The following is a 15270-nucleotide window of genomic DNA, read 5'->3' on the forward strand; positions in this document are numbered from 1 at the left end:
CTGAGAAAGCCAGAAACAGACACAGACAGCCAGCCAGACACAGACAGCCAGCCAGACACAGACAGCCAGCCAGACACAGACAGCCAGACACAGCCAGCCAGACACAGACAGCCAGCCAGACACAGACAGACAGCCAGACACAGCCAGCCAGACACAGCCAGCCAGACACAGCCAGCCAGACACAGCCAGCCAGACACAGCCAGCCAGACACAGCCAGCCAGACAGACACAGCCAGCCAGACAGACACAGCCAGCCAGACAGACACAGCCAGCCAGACACAGCCAGACAGACAGACACAGCCAGCCAGACACAGCCAGACAGACAGACACAGCCAGACAGACAGACACAGCCAGACAGACACAGCCAGACACAGCCAGACAGACAGACACAGCCAGACAGACAGACACAGCCAGACAGACAGACACAGCCAGACAGACACAGCCAGACAGACAGACACAGCCAGACAGACAGACACAGCCAGACAGACAGAGCCAGACAGACAGACACAGCCAGACAGACAGACAGACACAGCCAGACAGACAGACACAGCCAGACAGACAGACACAGCCAGACAGAGAAAGCCAGAAACAGACAGCCAGAGAAAGCCAGAAACAGAAAGCCAGAGAAAGCCAGCCTTAGAAAGCCAGACAGACACAGCCACAGCCAGCCAGCCACAGCCAGCCAGACACAGCCAGCCAGACACAGCCAGCCAGACAGACACAGCCAGCCAGCCAGACACAGCCAGCCAGCCAGACACAGCCAGCCAGCCAGACACAGCCAGACAGAGAAAGCCAGCCAGAGAAAGCCAGACAGAGAAAGCCAGACAGAGAAAGCCAGACAGAGAAAGCCAGACAGAGAAAGCCAGCCAGACACAGCCAGCCAGACACAGCCAGCCAGACACAGCCAGCCAGACACAGCAAGCCAGACACAGCAAGACAGACACAGCAAGACAGACACAGCCAGACAGACACAGCCAGACAGACACAGCCAGACAGACACAGCCAGCCAGACAGACACAGCCAGCCAGACAGACACAGCCAGCCAGACAGACACAGCCAGCCAGACAGACACAGCCAGCCAGACACAGCCAGCCAGACACAGCCAGCCAGGCAGACACCGCCAGCCAGACAGACACAGCCAGCCAGACAGACACAGCCAGCCAGACACAGCCAGCCAGACAAAGAAAGCCAGCCAGCCAGACACAGCCAGCCAGTCAGACACAGCCAGCCAGCCAGAGAAAGCCAGCCAGCCAGAGAAAGCCAGCCAGCCAGAGAAAGCCAGCCAGACAAAGCCAGCCAGAGAAAGCCAGCCAGAGAAAGCCAGCCAGACACAGACAGAGAAAGCCAGCCAGACACAGACAGAGAAAGCCAGCCAGACAAAGCCAGCCAGAGAAAGCCAGCCAGAGAAAGCCAGCCAGAGAAAGCCAGCCAGAGAAAGCCAGCCAGACACAGACAGAGAAAGCCAGCCAGACAAAGCCAGCCAGACAAAGCCAGACAGAGAAAGCCAGCCAGACAGAGAAAGCCAGCCAGACAGAGAAAGCCAGCCAGACAGAGAAAGCCAGCCAGACAGAGAAAGCCAGCCAGAGAAAGCCAGCCAGCCAGAGAAAGCCAGCCAGACAGAGAAAGCCAGCCAGATAGAGAAAGCCAGCCAGATAGAAAAAGCCAGCCAGACAGAAAAAGCCAGCCAGACAGAGAAAGCCAGCCAGAGAAAGCCAGCCAGACACAGCCAGCCAGACACAGCCAGCCAGCCAGACACAGCCAGACAGACACAGCCAGCCAGTGAGACACAGCCAGCCAGACACAGCCAGCCAGCCAGCGAAAGCCAGCCAGCCAGAGAAAGCCAGCCAGCCAGACAGACAGAGAAAGCCAGCCAGACAAAGCCAGCCAGACACAGCCAGAGAAAGCCAGCCAGAGAAAGCCAGCCAGAGAAAGCCAGCCAGAGAGAGAAAGCCAGCCAGCGAAAGCCAGCCAGCGAAAGCCAGCCAGCCAGAGAAAGCCAGCCAGCCAGACACAGACAGAGAAAGCCAGCCAGACAAAGCCAGCCAGAGAAAGCCAGCCAGACAAAGCCAGCCAGAGAAAGCCAGCCAGACACAGACAGAGAAAGCCAGCCAGACACAGACAGAGAAAGCCAGCCAGACACAGACAGAGAAAGCCAGACAAAGCCAGCCAGAGAAAGCCAGCCAGACAGAGAAAGCCAGCCAGTGAAAGCCAGCCAGACAGAGAAAGCCAGCCAGAGAAAGCCAGCCAGACAGAGAAAGCCAGCCAGACAGAGAAAGCCAGCCAGACAGAGAAAGCCAGCCAGACAGAGAAAGCCAGCCAGACAGAAAAAGCCAGCCAGACAGAAAAAGCCAGCCAGACAGAAAAAGCCAGCCAGACAGAGAAAGCCAGCCAGACAGAAAAAGCCAGCCAGACAGAGAAAGCCAGCCAGACAGAGAAAGCCAGCCAGAGAAAGCCAGCCAGAGAAAGCCAGCCAGACACAGCCAGCCAGCAAGACACAGCCAGCCAGACACAGCCAGCCAGACACAGCCAGCCAGACACAGCCAGCCAGACACAGCCAGCCAGACAAAGAAAGCCAGCCAGCCAGACACAGCCAGCCAGCCAGCGAAAGCCAGCCAGACAAAGCCAGCCAGACAAAGCCAGAGAAAGCCAGCCAGAGAAAGCCAGCCAGACAGAGAAAGCCAGCCAGCGAAAGCCAGCCAGCGAAAGCCAGCCAGCCAGAGAAAGCCAGCCAGACACAGCCAGCCAGAGAAAGCCAGACAGACAGACAAAGAAAGCCAGCCAGAGAAAGCCAGAGAAAGCCAGCCAGAGAAAGCCAGCCAGACACAGACAGAGAAAGCCAGCCAGACACAGACAGAGAAAGCCAGACAAAGCCAGCCAGAGAAAGCCAGCCAGACAGAGAAAGCCAGCCAGTGAAAGCCAGCCAGACAGAGAAAGCCAGCCAGACAGAGAAAGCCAGCCAGACAGAGAAAGCCAGCCAGACAGAGAAAGCCAGCCAGACAGAGAAAGCCAGCCAGACATAGACAGACAGCCAGACAGAGACAGACAGCCAGACAGAGACAGACAGCCAGAAAAAGCCAGCCAGACAGAGACAGACAGCCAGACAGCCACAGACAGCCAGACAGCCACAGACAGCCACAGACAGCCACAGACAGCCACAGACAGCCAGACAGCCACAGACAGCCACAGAGAAACAGAGATAGACAGCCAAACAGCGATACAGACAGAGAGACAGAGACAGCCAGCCAGAGACAGCCAGAGACAGACAGCCAGAAAGAGACAGAGAGACAGAAAGAGACAGAGAGACAGACAGCCAGAAAGAGAGACATATAGCCACAGAGAAACAGACAGAGACAGACAGCCACACAGAGACAGACAGCCACACAGAGACAGACAGCCACACAGAGACAGACAGCCACACAGAGACAGACAGCCACACAGAGAGCCACACAGAGACAGACAGCCACAGACAGCCAGAGAGCCACAGACAGCCAGCCACAGAGAAACAGACAGCGACAGACAGCTAAACAGTGAGACAGCCAGAGAGACAGAGACAGCCAGACAGAGACAGCCAGACAGAGACAGCCAGCCACAGAGAAACAGACAGAGACCGACAGCCAGACAGCGAGACAGCCAGAGACAGAGCCAGCCAGCCAGAGACAGCCAGCCAGACAGAGACAGCCAGCGACACCCAGCCAGACAGAGAAAGCCAGCCAGCCAGAGAAAGCCACACACAGACAGCCACAGACAGCCACAGACAGCCAGAAAGAGACAGACAGCTAGACAGAGACAGACAGCCACAGACAGCCAGAGAGCCACAGACAGACAGCCACAGAGAAACAGACAGACAGCCAGCGACAGCCAGCCAGCCATTCAGCGACAGCCAGCCAGAGACAGCCAGCCAGACAGACAGAGACAGCCAGCCAGACAGACAGAGACAGCCAGACAGAGACAGCCAGCCAGAGACAGCCAGCCAGACAGAGACAGCCAGCCAGCCAGACACAGCCAGCCAGCCAGACACAGCCAGCCAGAAAGACACAGCCAGCCAGACAGACACAGCCAGCCAGAAAGACACAGCCAGCCAGACAGACACAGCCAGCCAGACAGAGACAGCCAGTCAGACAGACACAGCCAGCCAGACAGACACAGCCAGCCAGACAGACACAGCCAGCCAGACACAGCTAGCCAGACAGACACAGCCAGACAGTCAGACACAGCCAGACAGACAGACACAGCCAGACAGACAGACACAGCCAGCCAGACAGACACAGCCAGACAGACAGACACAGCCAGCCAGACAGACACAGCCAGACAGACAGCCACAGCCAGCCAGACAGACACAGCCAGCCAGACAGACACAGCCAGACAGACAGCCAGCCAGACAGACACAGAGACACAGACAGCCAGAGAGAGATATACCTCCATGCACTCGTGAAGGTCTCGCACATAGGCTTTTTCTGTCTGGAGAAGCTCAGCCATTATAAACCTAAAAAGAAAGAATCATACTGGTGTTATGTTCTATACTAGTGGCATACTGGTGATAGATTGGACACTCGTTCTATACTGGTGGCACACTGGTGTTATATTGGACACTCGTTCTATACTGGTGGCATACTGGTGTTATATTGGACACTCGTTCTATACTGATGGCATACTAGTGTTATATTGGACACTCGTATACTGGTGGCATACTGGTGTTATATTGGACACTCGTATACTGGTGGTATACTGGTGTTATATTGGACACTCGTTCTATACTGATGGCATACTGGTGTTATATTGGACACTCGTTCTATACTGGTGGCATACTGGTGTTATATTGGACACTCGTTCTATACTGATGGCATACTAGTGTTATATTGGACACTCGTATACTGGTGGCATACTGGTGTTATATTGGACACTCGTATACTGGTGGTATACTGGTGTTATATTGGACACTCGTTCTATACTGATGGCATACTGGTGTTATATTGGACACTCGTTGTATACTGGTGTTATATTGGACACTCGTTCTAAACTAGTGGTATACTGGTGTTATATTGGACACTCATTCTATACTAGTGGTATACTGGTGTTATATTGGACACTCGTTGTATACTGGTGTTATATTGGACACTCGTATACTGGTGTTATATTGGACACTCGTTCTATACTAGTGGTATACTGGTGTTATATTGGACACTCGTTCTAAACTAGTGGTATACTGGTGTTATATTGGACACTCATTCTATACTAGTGGTATACTGGTGTTATATTGGACACTCGTTGTATACTGGTGTTATATTGGACACTCGTATTCTGGTGTTATATTGGACACTCGTTCTATACTGGTGGTATACTGGTGTTATATTGGACACTCGTTCTATACTGATGGCATACTGGTGTTCTATTGGACACTCGTTCTATACTGATGGCATACTGGTGTTATATTGGACACTCGTTGTATACTGGTGTTATATTGGACACTCGTTCTATACTGGTGGTATACTGGTGTTATATTGGACACTCGTTCTATACTGATGGCATACTGGTGTTATATTGGACACTCGTATACTGGTGTTATATTGGACACTCGTTCTAAACTAGTGGTATACTGGTGTTATATTGGACACTCGTTCTATACTGATGGCATACTGGTGTTATATTGGACACTCGTATACTGGTGTTATATTGGACACTCGTTCTATACTAGTGGTATACTGGTGTTATATTGGACACTCGTTCTATACTGGTGGTATACTGGTGTTATATTGGACACTCGTTCTATACTGATGGCATACTGGTGTTATATTGGACACTCGTATACTGATGGCATACTGGTGTTATATTGGACACTCGTTCTATACTGGTGGTATACTGGTGTTATATTGGACACTCGTTCTATACTGGTGGCATACTGGTATTATATTGGACACTCGTTGTATACTGGTGTTATATTGGACACTCGTTCTAAACTAGTGGTATACTGGTGTTATATTGGACACTCGTTGTATACTGGTGTTATATTGGACACTCGTATACTGGTGTTATATTGGACACTCGTTCTATACTAGTGGTATACTGGTGTTATATTGGACACTCGTTCTATACTGGTGGTATACTGGTGTTATATTGGACACTCGTTCTATACTGATGGCATACTGGTGTTCTATTGGACACTCGTTCTATACTGATGGCATACTGGTGTTATATTGGACACTCGTTGTATACTGGTGTTATATTGGACACTCGTTCTATACTGGTGGTATACTGGTGTTATATTGGACACTCGTTCTATACTGATGGCATACTGGTGTTATATTGGACACTCGTATACTGGTGTTATATTGGACACTCGTTCTAAACTAGTGGTATACTGGTGTTATATTGGACACTCGTTCTATACTGATGGCATACTGGTGTTATATTGGACACTCGTATACTGGTGTTATATTGGACACTCGTTCTATACTAGTGGTATACTGGTGTTATATTGGACACTCGTTCTATACTGGTGGTATACTGGTGTTATATTGGACACTCGTTCTATACTGGTGGTATACTGGTATTATATTGGACACTCGTTCTATACTGGTGTTCTATTGGACACTCGTTCTATACTGATGGCATACTGGTGTTATATTGGACACTCGTATACTGATGGCATACTGGTGTTATATTGGACACTCGTTCTATACTGGTGGTATACTGGTGTTCTATTGGACACTCGTTCTATACTGATGGCATACTGGTGTTATATTGGACACTCGTTGTATACTGGTGTTATATTGGACACTTGTTCTATACTGGTGGCATACTGGTGTTCTATTGGGCACTCGTTCTATACTGATGGCATACTGGTGTTATATTGGACACTCGTTCTATACTGGTGGCATACTGGTGTTCTATTGGACACTCGTTCTATACTGATGGCATACTGGTGTTATATTGGACACTCGTTGTATACTGGTGTTATATTGGACACTTGTTCTATACTGGTGGCATACTGGTGTTATATTGGACACTCGTTCTATACTGATGGTATACTGGTGTTCTATTGGACACTCGTTGTATACTGGTGTTATATTGGACACTCGTTCTATACTGATGGCATACTGGTGTTCTATTGGACACTCGTTCTATACTGATGGCATACTGGTGTTCTATTGGACACTCGTTGTATACTGGTGTTATATTGGACACTCGTTCTATACTGATGGCATACTGGTGTTCTATTGGACACTCGTTCTATACTGGTGTTCTATTGGACACTCGTTCTATACTGGTGTTCTATTGGACACTCGTTGTATACTGATGTTCTATTGGACACTCGTTCTATACTGGTGTTCTATTGGACACTCGTTCTATACTGGTGTTCTATTGGACACTCGTTCTATACTGGTGGTATACTGGTGTTATATTGGACACTCGTTCTATACTGATGGCATACTGGTGTTCTATTGGACACTCGTTCTATACTGGTGTTCTATTGGACACTCGTTCTATACTGATGGCATACTGGTGTTCTATTGGACACTAGTTCTATACTGGTGTTCTATTGGACACTCGTTCTATACTGATGGCATACTGGTGTTCTATTGGACACTCGTTCTATACTGGTGTTCTATTGGACACTCGTTCTATACTGATGGCATACTGGTGTTCTATTGGACACTCGTTCTATACTGATGTTCTATTGGACACTCGTTCTATACTGGTGGCATACTGGTGTTCTATTGGACACTCGTTCTATACTGGTGTTCTATTGGACACTCGTTCTATACTGATGGCATACTGGTGTTCTATTGGACACTCGTTCTATACTGGTGTTCTATTGGACACTCGTTCTATACTGGTGTTCTATTGGACACTCGTTCTATACTGATGTTCTATTGGACACTCGTTCTATACTGGTGGCATACTGGTGTTCTATTGGACACTCGTTCTATACTGGTGTTCTATTGGACACTCGTTCTATACTGGTGGTATACTGGTGTTATATTGGACACTTGTATTCTGGTGTTCTATTGGACACTCGTTCTATACTGGTGTTCTATTGGACACTCGTTCTATACTGATGGCATACTGGTGTTATATTGGACACTCGTATACTGGTGTTATATTGGACACTCGTTCTATACTGGTGGCATACTGGTGTTATATTGGACACTCGTTGTATACTGGTGTTATATTGGACACTCGTTCTATACTGGTGTTATATTGGACACTCGTTCTATACTGGTGGTATACTGGTGTTATATTGGACACTCGTTCTATACTGGTGGTATACTGGTGTTATATTGGACACTCGTATACTGGTGTTATATTGGACACTCGTTCTATACTGGTGGTATACTGGTGTTATATTGGACACTCGTATACTGGTGTTATATTGGACACTCGTTCTATACTGGTGGTATACTGGTGTTATATTGGACACTCGTATACTGGTGTTATATTGGACACTCGTTCTATACTGGTGGCATACTGGTGTTCTATTGGACACTCGTTCTATACTGATGGCATACTGGTGTTCTATTGGACACTCGTTCTATACTGATGGCATACTGGTGTTATATTGGACACTCGTTGTATATTGGTGTTATATTGGACACTTGTTCTATACTGGTGGCATACTGGTGTTATATTGGACACTCGTTCTATACTGATGGCATACTGGTGTTATATTGGACACTTGTTCTATACTGGTGGCATACTGGTGTTATATTGGACACTTGTTCTATACTGGTGGTATACTGGTGTTATATTGGACACTCGTTCTATACTGGTGGTATACTGGTGTTATATTGGACACTCGTTCTATACTGGTGGTATACTGGTGTTATATTGGACACTCGTTCTATACTGGTGTTCTATTGGACACTCGTTCTATACTGGTGTTCTATTGGACACTCGTTCTATACTGGTGTTCTATTGGACACTCGTTCTATACTGATGGCATACTGGTGTTCTATTGGACACTCGTTCTATACTGGTGTTCTATTGGACACTCGTTCTATACTGGTGTTCTATTGGACACTCGTTCTATACTGATGTTCTATTGGACACTCGTTCTATACTGATGTTCTATTGGACACTCGTTCTATACTGATGTTCTATTGGACACTCGTTCTATACTGATGTTCTATTGGACACTCGTTCTATACTGGTGGTATACTGGTGTTCTATTGGACACTTGTTCTATACTGGTGGTATACTGGTGTTATATTGGACACTCATTCTATACTGATGTTATATTGGACACTCGTTCTATACTGGTGTTATATTGGACACTCGTTCTATACTGGTGGCATACTGGTGTTATATTGGACACTCGTATTCTGGTGTTCTATTGGACACTCGTTCTATACTGATGTTATATTGGACACTCATTCTATACTGATGTTATATTGGACACTCGTTCTATACTGGTGGCATACTGGTGTTATATTGGACACTCGTATTCTGGTGTTCTATTGGACACTCGTTCTATACTGATGTTATATTGGACACTCATTCTATACTGATGTTATATTGGACACTCATTCTATACTGATGTTATATTGGACACTCGTTCTATACTGATGGCATACTGGTGTTATATTGGACACTTGTTCTATACTGGTGGCATACTGGTGTTATATTGGACACTTGTTCTATACTGGTGGTATACTGGTGTTATATTGGACACTCGTTCTATACTGGTGGTATACTGGTGTTATATTGTACACTCGTTCTATACTGGTGGTATACTGGTGTTATATTGGACACTCGTTCTATACTGGTGTTATATTGGACATTCGTTCTATACTGATGTTATATTGGACACTCGTTCTATACTGATGGCATACTGGTGTTATATTGGACACTCGTTCTATACTGATGGCATACTGGTGTTATATTGGACACTCGTTGTATTCTGGTGTTATATTGGACACTTGTTCTATACTGGTGGTATACTGGTGTTATATTGGACACTCGTTCTATACTGATGTTATATTGGACACTCATTCTATACTGATGTTATATTGGACACTCGTTCTATACTGGTGTTATATTGGACACTCGTTCTATACTGATGTTATATTGGACACTCATTCTATACTGATGTTATATTGGACACTCGTTCTATACTGGTGTTATATTGGACATTCGTTCTATACTGGTGTTATATTGGACACTCGTTCTATACTGATGGCATACTGGTGTTATATTGGACACTCGTTCTATACTGATGGCATACTGGTGTTATATTGGACACTCGTTGTATTCTGGTGTTATATTGGACACTTGTTCTATACTGGTGGTATACTGGTGTTATATTGGACACTCGTTCTATACTGGTGTTATATTGGACACTCGTTCTATACTGATGTTATATTGGACACTCGTTGTATTCTGGTGGTATACTGGTGTTATATTGGACACTCGTTGTATACTGGTGTTATATTGGACACTCGTTCTATACTGATGGCATACTGGTGTTATATTGGACACTCGTTCTATACTGGTGGTATACAAGTGTTATATTGGACACTCGTTCTATACTGATGGCATACTGGTGTTATATTGGACACTCGTTCTATACTGATGGCATACTGGTGTTATATTGGACACTCGTTCTATACTGATGGCATACTGGTGTTATATTGGACACTCGTTCTATACTGATGGCATACTGGTGTTATATTGGACACTCGTTGTATACTGGTGTTCTATTGGACACTTGTTCTATACTGGTGGTATACTGGTGTTATATTGGACACTCGTTCTATACTGGTGTTCTATTGGGCACTCGTTCTATACTGATGGCATACTGGTGTTATATTGGACACTCGTTCTATACTGATGGCATACTGGTGTTATATTGGACACTCGTTCTATACTGGTGTTATATTGGACACTCGTTCTATACTGATGGCATACTGGTGTTATATTGGACACTCGTTGTATTCTGGTGTTATATTGGACACTTGTTCTATACTGGTGTTCTATTGGGCACTCGTTCTATACTGGTGTTATATTGGACACTCGTTCTATACTGATGGCATACTGGTGTTATATTGGACACTCGTTGTATACTGGTGTTCTATTGGACACTCGTTCTATACTGATGTTCTATTGGACACTCGTTGTATACTGATGTTCTATTGGACACTCGTTCTATACTGGTGTTATATTGGACACTCGTTCTATACTGGTGGTATACTGGTGTTCTATTGGACACTCGTTCTATACTGGTGTTATATTGGACACTCGTTCTATACTGGTGGTATACTGGTGTTATATTGGACACTCGTTCTATACTGATGGCATACTGGTGTTCTATTGGACACTCGTTCTATACTGATGGCATACTGATGTTCTATTGGACACTCGTTCTATACTGGTGGCATACTGGTGTTCTATTGGACACTCGTTCTATACTGGTGTTCTATTGGACACTCGTTCTATACTGATGGCATACTGGTGTTCTATTGGACACTCGTTCTATACTGATGTTCTATTGGACACTCGTTCTATACTGGTGGCATACTGGTGTTCTATTGGACACTCGTTCTATACTGGTGTTCTATTGGACACTCGTTCTATACTGATGGCATACTGGTGTTCTATTGGACACTCGTTCTATACTGATGTTCTATTGGACACTCGTTCTATACTGGTGGCATACTGGTGTTCTATTGGACACTCGTTCTATACTGGTGTTCTATTGGACACTCGTTCTATACTGATGTTCTATTGGACACTCGTTCTATACTGATGTTCTATTGGACACTCGTTCTATACTGATGTTCTATTGGACACTCGTTCTATACTGGTGTTCTATTGGACACTCGTTCTATACTGGTGGTATACTGGTGTTCTATTGGACACTCGTTCTATACTGATGTTCTATTGGACACTCGTTCTATACTGGTGGCATACTGGTGTTCTATTGGACACTCGTTCTATACTGGTGTTCTATTGGACACTCGTTCTATACTGATGGCATACTGGTGTTCTATTGGACACTCGTTCTATACTGGTGTTCTATTGGACACTCGTTCTATACTGGTGTTCTATTGGACACTCGTTCTATACTGATGTTCTATTGGACACTCGTTCTATACTGGTGGCATACTGGTGTTCTATTGGACACTCGTTCTATACTGGTGGTATACTGGTGTTATATTGGACACTTGTATTCTGGTGTTATATTGGACACTCGTTCTATACTGATGGCATACTGGTGTTATATTGGACACTCGTTCTATACTGGTGTTCTATTGGACACTCGTTCTATACTGGTGTTCTATTGGACACTCGTTCTATACTGATGTTCTATTGGACACTCGTTCTATACTGGTGGCATACTGGTGTTCTATTGGACACTCGTTCTATACTGGTGGTATACTGGTGTTATATTGGACACTCGTATACTGGTGTTATATTGGACACTCGTTCTATACTGGTGGCATACTGGTGTTATATTGGACACTCGTTGTATACTGGTGTTATATTGGACACTCGTTCTATACTGGTGTTATATTGGACACTCGTTCTATACTGGTGGTATACTGGTGTTATATTGGACACTCGTTCTATACTGGTGGTATACTGGTGTTATATTGGACACTCGTATACTGGTGTTATATTGGACACTCGTTCTATACTGGTGGTATACTGGTGTTATATTGGACACTCGTATACTGGTGTTATATTGGACACTCGTTCTATACTGGTGGTATACTGGTGTTATATTGGACACTCGTATACTGGTGTTATATTGGACACTCGTTCTATACTGGTGTTCTATTGGACACTCGTTCTATACTGATGGCATACTGGTGTTCTATTGGACACTCGTTCTATACTGGTGTTCTATTGGACACTCGTTCTATACTGGTGTTCTATTGGACACTCGTTCTATACTGGTGTTCTATTGGACACTCGTTCTATACTGGTGGCATACTGGTGTTCTATTGGACACTCGTTCTATACTGGTGTTCTATTGGACACTCGTTCTATACTGATGGCATACTGGTGTTCTATTGGACACTCGTTCTATACTGATGTTCTATTGGACACTCGTTCTATACTGGTGGCATACTGGTGTTCTATTGGACACTCGTTCTATACTGGTGTTCTATTGGACACTCGTTCTATACTGATGTTCTATTGGACACTCGTTCTATACTGATGTTCTATTGGACACTCGTTCTATACTGGTGTTCTATTGGACACTCGTTCTATACTGGTGTTCTATTGGACACTCGTTCTATACTGATGTTCTATTGGACACTCGTTCTATACTGGTGGCATACTGGTGTTCTATTGGACACTCGTTCTATACTGGTGTTCTATTGGACACTCGTTCTATACTGATGGCATACTGGTGTTCTATTGGACACTCGTTCTATACTGGTGTTCTATTGGACACTCGTTCTATACTGGTGTTCTATTGGACACTCGTTCTATACTGATGTTCTATTGGACATTCGTTCTATACTGGTGGCATACTGGTGTTCTATTGGACACTCGTTCTATACTGGTGTTCTATTGGACACTCGTTCTATACTGGTGGTATACTGGTGTTATATTGGACACTTGTATTCTGGTGTTATATTGGACACTCGTTCTATACTGGTGTTATATTGGACACTCGTATACTGGTGTTATATTGGACACTCGTTCTATACTGGTGGCATACTGGTGTTATATTGGACACTCGTTCTATACTGGTGGTATACTGGTGTTATATTGGACACTCGTATACTGGTGTTATATTGGACACTCGTTCTATACTGGTGGTATACTGGTGTTATATTGGACACTCGTATACTGGTGTTATATTGGACACTCGTTCTATACTGGTGGTATACTGGTGTTATATTGGACACTCGTATACTGGTGTTATATTGGACACTCGTTCTATACTGGTGGCATACTGGTGTTCTATTGGACACTCGTTCTATACTGATGGCATACTGGTGATCTATTGGACACTCGTTCTATACTGATGGCATACTGGTGTTATATTGGACACTCGTTGTATACTGGTGGCATACTGGTGTTATATTGGACACTCGTTCTATACTGATGGCATACTGGTGTTATATTGGACACTTGTTCTATACTGGTGGCATACTGGTGTTATATTGGACACTTGTTCTATACTGGTGGTATACTGGTGTTATATTGGACACTCGTTCTATACTGGTGGTATACTGGTGTTATATTGGACACTCGTTCTATACTGGTGTTCTATTGGACACTCGTTCTATACTGGTGTTCTATTGGACACTCGTTCTATACTGGTGTTATATTGGACACTCGTTCTATACTGGTGGTATACTGGTGTTATATTGGACACTCGTATACTGGTGTTATATTGGACACTCGTTCTATACTGGTGGCATACTGGTGTTCTATTGGACACTCGTTCTATACTGATGGCATACTGGTGTTCTATTGGACACTCGTTCTATACTGATGGCATACTGGTGTTATATTGGACACTTGTTCTATACTGGTGGCATACTGGTGTTATATTGGACACTCGTTCTATACTGATGGCATACTGGTGTTATATTGGACACTTGTTCTATACTGGTGGCATACTGGTGTTATATTGGACACTTGTTCTATACTGGTGGTATACTGGTGTTATATTGGACACTCGTTCTATACTGGTGGTATACTGGTGTTATATTGGACACTCGTTCTATACTGGTGTTCTATTGGACACTCGTTCTATACTGGTGTTCTATTGGACACTCGTTCTATACTGGTGTTCTATTGGACACTCGTTCTATACTGGTGTTCTATTGGACACTCGTTCTATACTGATGGCATACTGGTGTTCTATTGGACACTCGTTCTATACTGATGGCATACTGGTGTTATATTGGACACTCGTATTCTGGTGTTCTATTGGACACTCGTTCTATACTGGTGGTATACTGGTGTTATATTGGACACTCGTTCTATACTGGTGTTCTATTGGACACTCGTTCTATACTGATGGCATACTGGTGTTATATTGGACACTCGTTCTATACTGATGGCATACTGGTGTTATATTGGACACTCGTTGTATTCTGGTGTTATATTGGACACTTGTTCTATACTGGTGGCATACTGGTGTTATATTGGACACTCGTTCTATACTGGTGTTATATTGGACACTCGTTCTATACTGGTGGCATACTGGTGTTATATTGGACACTCGTTCTATACTGGTGTTATATTGGACACTCGTTCTATACTGGTGGCATACTGGTGTTATATTGGACACTCGTATTCTGGT

At 45.0% G+C, this 15270-nt stretch overlaps 2 protein-coding genes across 5 annotated transcripts in view; one reads left to right on the top strand and one right to left on the bottom strand.

Annotated features, from left to right (window-relative positions):
- Positions 1-15270, bottom strand: part of KALRN (kalirin RhoGEF kinase) — a 346094-nt gene that overhangs the window by 322061 nt on the left and 8763 nt on the right. For all 4 annotated transcript variants that reach the window (XM_075316995.1, XM_075316994.1, XM_075316993.1 and 1 more), the window contains exon 3: positions 4416-4482. In XM_075316995.1, the coding sequence (XP_075173110.1) occupies positions 4416-4482 (67 nt within the window). The remainder of the gene's footprint in view (positions 1-4415; positions 4483-15270) is intronic.
- Positions 1-15270, top strand: part of CCDC14 (coiled-coil domain containing 14) — a 323631-nt gene that overhangs the window by 169480 nt on the left and 138881 nt on the right. The gene's annotated exons all lie outside the window — the stretch shown is intronic.

Source organism: Anomaloglossus baeobatrachus, chromosome 7 (genome assembly GCF_048569485.1).
Source record: "Anomaloglossus baeobatrachus isolate aAnoBae1 chromosome 7, aAnoBae1.hap1, whole genome shotgun sequence".
NCBI classification, from domain to species: domain Eukaryota; kingdom Metazoa; phylum Chordata; class Amphibia; order Anura; family Aromobatidae; genus Anomaloglossus; species Anomaloglossus baeobatrachus.